Here is a 14,709-nt window from a genome sequence, read left to right as displayed (position 1 = left end):
TGGTTTTGCTAGGTCATGTCTATTCTTTCCTGACTTTTGGTTGAATAGGCAGACTTCTGGTTACTAGTTCCTTCATGCCACAGAAGATAACTACTGTCAGGTAAGTATTTTCTCTTCAGGAACTCACCATTTTCCACAATTACTTCTTCTGGTCTAGGCATACCAAACAAAAACCATTCTTCCATAATCATTTGGTATTTGCCAATAACTAGCTCTGTTTCTTGGCCCTCTGGGCTACTATTTCAAAAAAAATACAGTTGTATCACAAATCCAAAAGATGGTGGGAAATAAACAAAAATCTTGATTTGGGTTTAAGAGTTAAGCCAAAGATCTGTGGAGGTTGCTCTTATAAGGCAGTAGTAGAGAACAGATCTGAACTTGAATCTTGGCTTTGCTTGTAACCTTGAGTATATTATATCACTTCTTTGAGATTCAAATTTCTTATCTTAATATGGAAATAATGATATTACTTGTATCCCAGGGTTTCTAATCAGTATAAACACAGGTAAGGCAGGGAAAATGTTTATCAAAGAGTTTGGCATATGCTGAAAATTTAACAAATGGCAAGTATAAACAAGTGATATTATTGAACATAAGTGATATTCACCGTACGTATTCTAATTATGCTTCCTCTGAATATTCCACATTCCCTGGATCTCACTTCCTTTTCTGGTAGGATTTATAAACATGGAGTAAGAATTTATTTATAGATATCATTGAAATAATAATTTATAAACTGAAAGCCCACTTAATTGCCTAAGTAATTTTCTGTTGCCAAGCAGCCACATGGACATTGTTTTCTCCCAGCAACTTACCTGCGTAAAGTCGCTCTGTTCACACTGACCACAAAACACCATACATGTGAGAAAACCCTGTTGACTTAACCACTATTTTGGTTTTGAACATTCAAGAGAAAGTGGTTTGATTCACGTTTTCAAAGAAATATTGTAACTGACCACTTTTGCTTGGTGTATGTAATTCATGATCACTAAATTTGGAACACATTGAAATCATCTGGGAAGCTTAAAAAAGAAAAAAATCTAGATTTCTTGACTCCATCCCAGGAGACTCTGATTCAGTAAACTTGGGGCTGAGAACCAGTCTTTGCAAAAGTTTTCCAGGTGATTCTACTGTTTGTTCAGGTTTGGGAACTGTAGGTATGGCCTACTTGGCCCAATTTTCAGCTCTGCTTATGATGTAATCATTTCATAATGGCAGAGGAATAAGACGAATACCTTGAAAGCTCTTGATTGTGAGCAAATAAACAACCTCTGGTTATAACAAGTTTGTTTTCTTTCTGTTTAAAATATATATTTGTGACTATTCAGGAACAGAAAAATGTTTTTATTATCCAAATCAAAACACAGCATGAGGTACTTTCCAATAAAATCAACTGTAGATTATACACAAGTCAAAATCATCTGCCTGTTTACAGAGTTCAAAATCCTTCTAGGCACCAGGAAAAAAGTTTAATTTAAGATTTTAATCTTTCCATATATTACAGGGTTTCTGTAATGGATTTTGTGCATCTGAAACTAAAAGATTGACAGGTCTGGATATTATAGATTTATTAACCATTTGTTACATGGTCAGAGTTAGTGTGTGAAGCATTTCAACAATACCCCCAAGGATGCACTAGAGTGAACAATTTCTACAAAGCCTGAGGTAGGCAAGAGTTAAGGTTACGTTAAAAAAAAAGCAGAAGTTGTGCTTTATTTCGCAACGATCCTTTTCTAAGTGTAAACATTATACACTGAGCATAAAAATATGATGTTGAACTCAAAGAAAAATATGACAAAATGCTGGGAAATTCAAGAGAAGTCTTAAACATTTACAAATGCAATCCTGCAGTGCACTGTTTTATCATTTTGAAAATGGGGCCCTTGGCACCTAGCAAAGGCTGGAGGAAATACATTTTAAAAATAAATAATTGAAGGCAAAAATAATTCTCTAAAAATAATCATCACTATTCACAGGCTAATGTACAGAGTCGATGTACACCGATTATATAAATTACCTCATTTAATCTTTACAACCACCCAAATAAACGTACTACCATTGTCTCTATTTTATAGCTGCACCGAACAGAGACTCAGGGAGAAGAACCGACTTGTTTATGTCAGCTAACAGGTGGCAGAATTGAGATGCGAGTCCTGTTTTCTCTTTCATCTGACATCCATTGCCTTAAAGGAAAGGTATCTTCAGATAAGCAATTTATGTGTATAATAATGTTAAAATGACTAGTGATTTGATAGACCATGGAACCCCCTGATCACATGGCCCAGAAATCACCAATTTCGCTTATCATCTTGGACTTTCTCTTATTGCTCTTTGAGAATTTGGACTGTGGAAGACTCTGGTGGGAGTCTGAGAAATCTCTGGTTCATAGGTATAACCCAGCTCCAGACTGGCTCTTTTCGGTTTCATTTTACTTGATGGCACAGAAGCACCATAGCTTCATAAAGATGCCAAGGAGAAATACGCTCAAAGACAGCAAGATAGCATGCTGGTCCATTCAAGTAGAGACAGATTCTGTAAAGGGATATGCAAGTTCGTGTATTTTCCACAGCAGAAGATATGGGTTTTCTTCCACCGAAGTTAAGAATGGAGTTCAAGAAGATCTATGCTCCTAAAACTGAGGTACGGATTACAGGGCTGTATGACACAGGCTGGTGCTGGTGATGATTCCTTTGCTCTAATTTAATGTGCTGTATATTCATTTTAAAGCAAAGGTGGATGGAATCATTTATATTTAATATCTTAGAGAGGCTTACCTTTTTCTTTGCTTATAAAGATCTTGATAAATTTTCTCCTGTGAGTTTGACCACATTAAGACCCTTCTGTTTTTGTTTTTGATCTTAGATTGTGACATCAGAAGGATGCTGGTTGATGAGAACTTAAGTTTTATATATTAGGCCTCTATGTTACCTTCTTGGCTCTATTGCCCATTTGTTTGCTTGTTTAGTTTTTATTTTGATTCCAGTTAGTTAATACAGGGTGCTGTATTAGTTTCAGGTGTACGATAGAGTGATTCAAGAATTCCATACCTCACCCAGTGCTCATCACAGCAAGGGCGCTCCTGAATTCCCATCCCCTATTTAACCCACGCCCACCACCCACACACACTCTGGTACCATCAGTATATTGTCTGTAGTTAGAGTCTGTTTCTTGGTTTGTCTCTCTCTCCTTTTTTTTTTTGGTTTGTCTCTCTTTTTGCTCTTTGTTTCGTTTCTTAAATTCTACGTGAGTGAGATCATATGGTATTTGTATTTCTCTGACGGACATTTCACCTTGCTTTATACTCTCTAGCTCTATCCATTCATTCCTTTTTATGGAATGAATTCCTTTTTCCTTTCATTCTTTTTTATGGATGAATTTTATATATATATAATATGCACATTAATATAACATATATTATTAATATACATATTATTAATATATATGCACATCTTCTTTATCCATTCATCAATTGATGGACACTTGGGCTGCCTCCATATCTTGATTATTGTAAATAATGCTGCTATAAATATAGAGGTGTATGTATTCCTTTGAATTAGTGTTTGTTTTTATGCTTTGGGTGAGTACCCAGTAGTGTGAATGCTTGATCATAGGATACTTCTATTTTTAACTTTTTGAGGAAACTCCATACTGTTTTCCTCAGTGGTGGCATCAGTTTGCATTTCCACTAACAGTGCAAGAGGGTTCCCCTTTCTCCACATCCTCACCAGCACCTGTTGTTTCTTGTGTTTTTGTTTTAGTCACTCTGACAAGTGTCAGAGAATAACTACATTGTAGTTTTCATTTGCATTTCCCTGATGATAAATGATGAAGAGAATCTTTTCATGTCTGTTGGTCATCTGTATGCCTTCTTTGGAGAAATATCTGTTCATATCTTCTGCCCATTTTTAAATTGAATTATTATTTTTGGGGTGTTTTTAAAGTTCTTTATATATTTTGGTTACTAACCTTTTATCAGATATATCATTTGCAAATATCTTCTCCCATTCCGTAGGTTGCCTTTTAGTTTTAGTGATCATTTCCTTCACTGTGCAGAAGTTTTTATTTTGATGAAGCCCCAATAGTTCATTTTTGCTTTTGTTTCCCTTGTCTCAGGGGACCTACCTAGAAAAAAGTTGCTACACCAATGTCAGAGAAATTACTGCTTGTGCTCTCTTCTAGGACTTTCATGATTCCAGATCTCAGATTTAGGACTTAATGCATCTTAAGTTTATTTTTCTGTATGGTATAAGACAGTGATCCAGTTTTATTCATTGCTTGTTGCTGTCCAGTTTTCCTGACAGCATTTCTTGAAGGGACTGCCTTTTTCCCATTGGATATTCTTTCCTGCTTTGTCGAAGATAAATTGATCATATAATTGTGGGTTTTTGTCCCTAGGCTTTCTATTCTGTTCCGTTGATCTACATACCAGTACTGTACTGTTTGAATTACTACAGCTTTGTAATATAATTTGAATACTGGAATTGTGATGCCTCCAGCTTTGCTTTTCATTTTTCAACACTGCTTTGGCTATTCAGAGTCATTGTTGGTTCCATATAAATTTTAGGATTGTTTCTTATTATTTTGGGTACAATTATAAATGATATTGCTTTCTTAATTACTTTGCTGATTAATTATTGTTGCATAGAAATGCAACATATTTCTGTACATTGATTTTTATCCTGCAAACTTTACTGAATTCATTTTTTTAGTCCCAACAGTTTTTTGGTGGAGTTTTTTAGGTGTTCTATATATAGTTTCATGTCATCTGCACATAGTGAAAGCTTTACATCTTCCTTACCAATTTGGATGTCTTCTATTTCTTTTTGTTGTCTAATTGTTGTGGCTAGGACTTCCAGTACTATGTTGACTAAAAGCAGTGAGAGTGGATATCTTTGTCCTATTCTTGACCTTTGGGGGAAAGCTCTCAGTTTTTCTTCATTAAGTCTGATGTTTGCTGTGGGTTTTTCATATACGGCCATTATTATGTTGAGGTATGTTCCCTCTATACCCACTTTGTTGAGGGTTTTTATCATGAATTGGTATGGTACTTTTTCAAAAGTACAACTTTTTGACTGAGATAATCATTCAAGTAAATGAAAAATATATCTTCGCTAATTATTTTATGGAATGGACTTGCTGATGGCCAACGTAGTTGCTAACCAATTGTTTTCAGTACATGTTCAACTGTAGCTAAACTTATTCCGATGGAGATAATAGAAATTTGTGTCAATTTTATCTGAAGACTAGATATTAGAGATAAAATCGCATTTTGAAGTGAATTTAACACCTTAATCCATTTTAAATTTTACTGCAACAGCATTTCCATACTTTCCCTATGTTAAAAGACAGAGCAAAGAGATTTCACTTTAATCCTTATTCCACGGTGTTAATGCAATCAGATTTGTACCTAAGGATGAAGCTTACATCAAAATATAATAATTCACTAAGCCATAAAAGCAACCCACTAGTGACTAAATGGTACAATGGAGGCTATATAGCTTAGAGAGGCAAAATTCAACTACCATAACTGGCCACAATCTTATAGTAACTTATAGTAACTATTGTCTTTCTGAATTCCTTACTCACTGCTATAATAAAGGCCAAATCATATAACATCAATGATCCAATCTTGGGAGTCCTGCAGAACGAATGTTTGAGGTCATTCAGATCTATATGACTTACCTGGGTTGTATATAAATAAGAAGGCAGATTTTAGTACTTAAAAGAAAGTATTACTTTTAAAGAAAAGAATATATCTAGGTATCTATATATCTTTATCTACATACCTACATCTGTATCTATATGTATATACGCATATACTTAATTATGTATAGACTTAGGAATTGGTTTGAATTATTCTGTTTGTATTTATCCAGGAGACAGGCTATTTCCTTCTGCTTTACTAAATTTACATTTCCATCCTTATCTTCAATTAACTTTCTCTGAAATGTTTTACATACAAATATGCGCGCGCGCGCGCGCACACACACACACACACACACACACACACAATTTTATTTCTTTACCTGGTGGGGTCCAAGCTACAAATATGGAATAAGGCCCGATTACTGTGATATTATATGGAGGCTGGATTTCTTCTGGTGTCAGTACAGGTGTTTGTACAATGTAATCATCACTAGGATTGCTGCCACCTCCAGTTGTGGCTTCCAATTTATAAATGTATCTATATTAAAAAGAAAGGATTGTGATAAGGCAATGCACAAGAAACCTGAACAATGGTTGCTGGGCTTTCTCTCCATTGCTTAGTCCTAAATTATGACAAATTGCAAATTTTCTGCTCCCTGTCCAGAAACATCACTGTTGACTTGATAATTTTTCCAGAATAGGCATCACTCTCTCTAGACTGTAACTATTTCTGCCCCTTCCCACTTTATTTTTAACCTGCTAGTAATCAATTAGATTTCAGGAAAGTCTTTGAGTTTGCCAGTAGATTGTGAAGGATTCAAATTAATCTTCCCCATTTTTTTTTTTAAGATTTTATTTATTTGTTTGACAGACAGAGATCACAAGTGTGCAGAGAGGCAGGCAGAGAGAGAGGTAGGGAAACAGGCTCCCCGCTGAGCAGAGAGCCCGATCCAAGGCTCGATCCCAGGACCCTGAGATCATGATCTGAGCTGAAGGCAGAGTCTTATCCCACTGAGCCACCCACGTGCCCCAATCTTTGCCATTTTTAAATAGGTTGGAGTTCAGAGAAATATGTTTAGAGGAAGATGTTTCTAAATTGATGTGCTACTCTCTACAATAAAACTGAATTGATCTCTACTCTCTGCAGTAAAACATCTGTTGATCTAAGATACATTTTGTTTCTGCTGAGATATGAATCGGAATGAATTGCAAATATGTGGAAATTTCCCCCCCTAAAACCACTCATACCTATATAGAGTGTAGCAAGCAGAGAAAACATTATATTAGAAGAAAACTTAGTTGATGTAAAACAAAACTCTTCAAATCTTTTTTATTGCTAGCTTAGGAATGCATGTTTTTGAAGATGATTTGATAATTTTTTTAAAGTTTAATACTTTGTGTATTTTATAAACTTAAAAATGTCATGTACTCTAAAGACTAAAGTTATGAGTTAGCACTTGAGTCTTCAACATCTGAAATGAATTAAAAGATCTAATCAGTTATGGAATGGCTACTGAACACGGAGATTAATTAGCCAATTAATTTATTATTGTTTCATTTTGAGGTGCACTCTTTTCAGCCCTGAAGAATTCTAACTATATGATTGGTAAATTTTTTCTTTAGTTCACCTGCTGTTGGGCTCCAGGTTTTTATCAGTGAAATTCTGCTCCTCAGTGCCACCCAGGAAAACCAAGGTTCCATTACGACTCAATTGATACTGAGAGATGAGGCCATTGGGCTTTTCTGGCGGACTCCAAAATAACTCCACTGTTGTGGAATTGATGATAATGTGTCGAGGTGTCACCCAAACCCCTGGAAAAAAATAACACAATGAGGTTTATCTGTTTGAATAAAATATCTACCTTATCAAAAGTCACACCACAACCTCACATCTTATGATATTTTTGTCTGTTGTTAAAAAATCTCAGGGTGAAGCAACAAAAATCCATTTTCCTTACTTTAGAGGTAAAATATACAATTGGGTATAAATATACTTTTTAGTGCTTTATTTTATTTGTAAATTGTCTTTAGAAAGGGAATGTCAGACATTTAGTGGTGGAAGATTTCTCTGTATCAGCCGTGACGCTGAGTTTAATCAAGGCCTGAAATACTACCCAGGAATTTTAAACTTCGATGCCTAGATACTTGGGATATGTGGAGGTAATCATAAAGTAGTGTTTACCTGAATTATCAAATTCAGTGAATAACATACTTTGCCTTTGCCTCTCCGATACAGTGTGCTGTGCTTCTCTTCCTCTGTCCCCTCATTTACTGGCTTTTTCCCTCCTACTGGATCTCAAAAATGGGCCTCAGAGACCTAGGCTTTGTCCTCTCCCTCAGTGCTCCCTCTTCTTTCTTCTCCTCTTGTTTTCCAACATTCGCTTTCTCGGTGATCTTCACCACACTCTTAGTTTCAAGTATAATCTGTCAGTTGAACACTACCAATTGCCTATCTTTAAACTAAACCTCTCTTGAGCTTCAGACTCCTGAACCCAGCTGTCAACCTGACACCTCCATGTGGATGACTAATTAAGTATCAAAACTTAAAACATCTAAAACAGAACTCTTGGTTTTTCTGTTACAATCTATTCATCTCCTGATTTTGTTCATCTATTCATTTTCTTGGTCAAAACACACAAAATAATATTATTCTTGAGGCTCCCATTTTTTCAACTCCAAATGCAATGTCATCAAATCCTGCTCATTCTACCTTGAATGTCTCTAGTTCTCTATACATTTAGTGCCACCTCTTCTGATCCAAGCTACATTTTTCTCTCATGAACCTCTACCATAGTCTCTAAACTGGTCTCTGGGTTTTAAATCTTGCCCTTCTCTATTTCATGTAATCTTCATAAAAGTAGACAAAGTATATCAGAGCACCCGGGTGGCTCAGTTAGTTAAGCATTTGCCTTCGGCTCAGGTCATGATCCCAGGGTCCTGGGACTGAGCCCTGCCTCAAGATCCCTGCTTAGCAGGGGGCCTGCTTCTCCCTCCCCCTCTGCTCCCCTGCTCCTGCTCTCTTGCTCATTCTCTATCTCAAATAAATAAATAAAATCTTTTAAAAGTATATAAAGTATATACATAAGTCTTTGTAATCTTTGTAAAATATACGCTTTTAAAATTATTCATATAATTCCAATTCCTTATGATAACCTGAACAATCCTACATATTTTCTGGTTATGGCCTACCTGGCTCCAGCCACAGCAGACTCCTCTCCATCCCCAGAATGCTTCTAGTTCTTTCTCACCTCTAAGCTTTCGCACTTCATTCCTTCTGCCTGGAACTTCTGGTTCTGACAACATGACATTTTTGCAATTTATTTTCATAGTTCAGTGAGCTGTGTGAGTATCATCTTCACAGGGAGCTCTTATTTGACCAAACTTCTCTAATGATAACTTTAATCTTAATCTAAAGTGATCCCAACCTAGTTTCTCTCTATCCTAGGTCCTTTTCTATTTTCCTTTAACATTCATAATATCATAATAACTTTTCTTGATAGTATCATTATTTCTATGTTATCACTACATGATCTGCTTCAATATAAAGTTAGTTTCATGAGGGCAAGAATCTCCTCTGTCTTATTTGTCAAGGTATCTTAATGCATAGATAGTACAATGCCTAGTTGATACTGAATACATAAATTAATTATAAATACATACAAATTACTATGTTAAGCACTGTAGGCAGTTCTAGAGAATGTAGGTGTGAGTAAGATATGGCTTGTTCCTACAAGGAGTTTACTCTTCTGTGTAAAAGTTAAAATAAATACACAGACAACTGTCATTCAAGGTCAAACATTCAGATACTCTTAGAGATGTACAAACATGTCGATGGGAAACCTAGGCAATGAGGAAGATCAATCCGGCCATTTCATGTCATCATCTAGGTGTCCTCTGAATGGACACTGTAATTCTCTTCTTCAGCTTTTAAGAACTCATGAAATATTAGGTTCCCTGTAATCAATAGTTTTTGGTTGATTTCATCTCTGGTGTAAGTTATTCAGTATGGGATAAGATTTCAACACTTTTAAAAGAAAAATTTTCAAGACATTCAAATGCAATTTATTTAGGAACATCCTGAAAGAATCAAGGAAAATCAAGATAGATTTTAAAACAGCTCGAACTTGCTGATTTTTAAAGGAACAACTTATTTCTAAGAAGAAAGTAGTTCATTTTGTTCTGAAATAGCTATCCGGACAAATCCACAAATCACAGTATACATTTATGTCTCGGTTTCTCTACCAGTCATTGTTAGAGGAGTCAACCAACTAATTAGAGTCTGTTTCAAACATAATACTAATTTGTTGATTTAAGAGATAAAGTATAAAGTTTTGTTCATAATCTGCCTCCTGCAATCCTATCTTTTTCACCTTTAAGGATGTATTAAAAATCACCAACGTGCTAAGAGGGTTTTTGCTTAGTTTCCACTTTGAATCAGTTGGTCAGCCTGTGGATATAGAGGAGTGAATGAAATGACATGAATCAAGATTTTGGATTTGTTTCAGGTTTTAAATAAAAATTGAGTTTCATATTTATGCAAGCTGGTGAAAGCTCTGGTTTTGTTGGTAACAACCCTGTATCCACTGGGTTGGAAATAAGAGGAAATTGAAATGTGTAAAATATACTACATGCCATATGGTTTTACTTGTATAATGATATGGGTACACTATTTAGCAGTTGCAAGAAATCTTTGATAGGATAAGACCCACTTTTGGAGAAATGTCTTAATGGGTCCCAGGCACAGAATCTGCTTCCCTCTGTGAGCCTGAGTCTCAGGTGGCATCAGAAAAACCTATCCTACGTAACAGAAGGTCAGAGTTGAGACAATTCAAAGAAAGGAAAAGGATAGTCATGAGGTCAAAAGGAAATCATCTTGAAGGTGGGCAGGGAGGAGGTAAACTAGCTGAGAGGTATAAGAAGGAAAGGTCAGAAGGAAACCTTGGTGGTAGGTCTTTTGCAATATTAGCTACCAAAAAAAGAAAATGTCTATTAGATTTGTTTTACATTTGTTCTGAGTGCCACGCAATATTATCCTCTTCTCATTTCTCTTCAAATCTTCATTCTAATTTAAAAATACCAATATTTATTGTGGATTGGATTTCTTTTGGAAGCCAGTAAGGAGACTCAGTTTTGTATTGGTTGATGTCCTGGATGCCTTGACTTCTAGATTATTATGATTTATAAATTTATCCAACATTCCACCCAATTTTGTGTCATTTTCTGTGTCAGGCACTGCGGATGTAGGGATAAGGACATATAGTCCATACCCTTCAAAGAACTCATAGTATTATGGCGAATAAAGATGACTGAATAAAAATTTATAATCCAGTTTGCTAAATGCTTTAGGAAGCATAGTGCTTTGGAGTACTTAGGAAGGGTAGCAACACAGACCAGGAGTAACATGGGGATGGACGGGAAACAGATTTCTAGAAGGGGAGGACATGTGAGCCAATTTTTTTAAAAAATGGGTTAGCTGAGTGAGGATGTAGGAAAGAGATCTAAACTGAGGGGATTCATACAAAGTCCTTGAAATACAGGAAAGTATGGTAGAATTCCAAGTACCTCAGCATGACTGGTGCATTGGATGGCATGTGGGAAAAACCAAAAGACTCAATGGATAGGCAGAGGTTAAAATTTGAGGGATCTATTTTGCTTTACTGAGATGTGGATTTTTTTCTTTTCCTGGGAGGAAGTGAGATTTTATGGAGCTGACTAATGTGAAGTATGTCTATTTTTGCACAAGGGGGAGAAGAATTAATAGGAGAAAGAGGAGAAATGACTAGAGGCAGGAAAACTAATTATGGGAAGTTAAAGGCATCTGAACTAAGTCAACACCAAAAGGGATATAAAGGAAGTACAGATTAAAAATTCCTTAGAATTATTAATTTATAATTTAAATTAAAAATTTATTATAATCTAATAAAATTGATAAAATATAATAAAAATTAATAAAAATTAAAATTAATTAACTTAAAATTAATTAAAATCAATAAGATTTTATGAAGAACTGCACATTACAACCTAAAAAAAAAAAGGTACACATTAAGAAGGTCCATTTTGGGCTGATGAGGTGGATGATGGTACTTGAAGGAGGGAAAAGGGAAGAAAAATAAGCTAGGTAGTGAGGAGAGAGATTTTAAGTGTTGAAATATTGATTCTGAAGTATTTGCAAAACACCTAAATGAAAACATCTATAGATCGGTGGATGCACAGGTCTTAAATCTATGTGCAGGCTTTGTGAGAGCTGAGGACTCTGGGAGCTTGTACTTGAGAATTCCAAGAGATACTATGGTGTTACAAGTGCAAAGAGTAGAGGAAGAATCTAAAGGAATGTCAACAGTTAAAAAAAAAAGTCAGAGGAAGAGAGATCTGGAACACAGCTGAGAAAGGTTCACCTTCTTTTCCTTTTTCCCCCCATGTGACCATTGCAGGAGGTGAACATGCCTGCAATTTTGAACAATTGAACTCTAAAATTAGTTTGCCGATATGACAGCACTTCTAAAAAGAAAACAAAAATCCAACTTGAACCCTCCCTAGTTGACAGAAGGTATACAATTTTCTGTGAGGATAAAATTGTAGAGAATTATGTCCAACTTATAATGAGGTAGTAATGTATGTTAGCTTTTATTTTATTTTATTTTATTTTTTAGATTGAAAACAAGAGAGAGAAATGAGAGAGGAGCTTAGGGTGCTATGAACCAATGTTTCTTTTCATTCTTTCCATATCTGCTTAGGACACTCAAGTTTTGGACCTTCAAACTATGTTGGATTCACTCAAATAGACATTTTGTAATTAATTATATTTGGGTTACTAATTTAACACGAGATGATATGCTTATTTCCACTTTACAGTAAAACAACAGAACTTAATGTTGCTGTTGATTTGTTCTCCTACAACCCCCAAGTTAAGTAGTCAGACTACATTTATTTCCCATACAAGTTATTCACAAATGGAACTTATACAGGCAGAAAATGGATTCTTTATCCATGTTTGTTCTGCAGAAGAAAGCCCATTTAGTTTATTATTCCTGTGCACAGTTATTTGTGTTAAAGGAAAGGTGCACAAAGTTAAAAAAAGAAATCAAGTAAAACATTTCTCATCTCACACTCCCCTGTGTTGTTGAAAGCTATAATTTTTAAGTCATGAAATCTGAGCTTTTCCCAGAGGTTTTTTTGGGGAAAAGTGGGAAAATAGACACATATTTTCTAAGAATTTAAATATATGGATTTGATGAGTACACTGAAGCAAGAGACCCTGTTATTTTACCAGGTTTGAGCTGCAGCCAAAACTGGTTGATAGATCCTTTAGAAATTATCCATTATCATCAAAGTATCCATTTGATAGTTTACCTTTCCAAAAAATCCACTGCTGGTTTCTTCCTTTCAAAGGAACACTAAGCTTTTTGACATGAAACATTCTTTATATAGAAAACATCATTAGTGAAATCCTGGTGAGGAGCCATATGCCCCATATGTGGAATTTTCCATTTTATTCCCCATTTACTGGTAGGAAGTTCAGGTCTAATATTCTGAGGTACAACAATTCCTTTCATTAGAAGAGTAATGGACAAGCAGTTCAGGACTCTCCAATGGTAATTAACATCATATTTCTGTTTAGAAACTCATGTATGCCTCTGTTTCCCCCACATTTAAAGCAGGCTGATAATAAAGATGAGCAAAATAATTGATCACTATCCCAAGCTTCTGAGCCTATCTTTCTTCTAAAAGTAAATGATAACACTCAGCCCAGTTCCCAATCCACTGGTAACCATTGTTATGTGTGTATGCTTCCAGAATTTTTTCTTAATTTTTATTTATCTATGGAAATGAATATAATTTTCTATGCATTTTTATACATAATAAGATACCATGTATTAATATAGTTTTAAATTACCTCTTCATATGTTTAGATTGTCTCATTCTTTTAAACTGAGGTATGGAATTTCATAATGTGAATATACCTGCATTTATATACCCATTCCCCTATGCAGCAATATTTAAATTGCTTCTGATATTTTTCCATTAAATAAAAATAACAAAAATGCTTCAGTAAACATTCTGGTATATGTCTCTTGTACATTTGTGGAAGTGGGGTTTTCCAGCATAGATACTGAATGTGAAACTAGTGTGTCATAGAAAATCCATGTTCTAAATTTAATAGACATTGCCAATTTGCCTTCCAAGGTGATGATCCCACTTTATACCCCCTCAACCTGTGTTGGATTCTGTTTCTCCTCTAGTGTTTATTTGTCAAAATCCTTGTTTTCCTCAGAACTCACTTGCTCCATCAAATCTTTTTTGATTTTCATAATGAGTTATAATATCTCCCTCTTCAGATTAACCTGAGCATTCTGTTTATTTTTTAAACTGATGTATGATTAATATACAATGTTATATTAGTTTCATGTGTACAACATATTTATTTGGCAATTCTATACATTACTCAATGATAGGTGGGGTCACCATCTGTCACCAGACATTATTACAACATTATTGAGCACTTGTTCTTTCTTAACATCACCTTTCAGATTCTCTCTCTCTCTCACTTTTTTTTTTTTTAAAGATTTTATTTATTTATTTGTCAGACAGAGAGGCAGGCAGAGAGAGAGGTGAAGCAGGTTCCCCGCTGAGCAGGGGATTGATGTGGGGCTTGATCCCAGGACCCTGGGATCAAGGCTTTAACCCATGGAGCCACCCAGGTGCCCCCTCTCTCACTTTTTAAAAAGACTTTATTTATTTATTTATTTATTTGAGTGACAAGGGGTGGGGGGAGGGGAGCAGAGGAAGAGAGAGAATCCCAAGTAGACTCTTCACTGAGCCTGGAGCCCAACACGGGGCTTAATCTCACCAACTTGAGATCAAAACCCTGAGATTACAACCTGAGCCGAAATCGAGACTCCAACGCTTAACTGACTGAACCACCCAGGCACCCTGATTCTCTCTCTCAATGTAAGTGTAAGTTTGTCCTGTGTCTTTGACTTGATGGTAACTTCTTCATGGCAGCGAGCACATCCTTGTTATATATCAGGCATTCCAGAAATATTTAACTTTTGATTTTTTGAG

General features: G+C 35.5%; 1 protein-coding gene across 2 annotated transcripts in view; it reads right to left on the bottom strand.

Annotated features, from left to right (window-relative positions):
• Window positions 1-14,709, bottom strand: part of USH2A (usherin) — a gene marked incomplete at both ends in the record, with an annotated part of 700,457 nt that overhangs the window by 114,464 nt on the left and 571,284 nt on the right. For both annotated transcript variants that reach the window (XM_080825193.1, XM_080825194.1), the window contains 2 exons: window positions 6,027-6,184; window positions 7,275-7,458. In XM_080825193.1, coding sequence (XP_080681319.1) covers window positions 6,027-6,184; window positions 7,275-7,458 — 342 coding nt within the window. The remainder of the gene's footprint in view (window positions 1-6,026; window positions 6,185-7,274; window positions 7,459-14,709) is intronic.

This window comes from Martes martes (assembly GCF_963455335.1).
Source record: "Martes martes genome assembly, chromosome: 15".
NCBI lineage: Eukaryota > Metazoa > Chordata > Mammalia > Carnivora > Mustelidae > Martes > Martes martes.
This window is presented reverse-complemented; position numbering and strand designations above follow the sequence as displayed.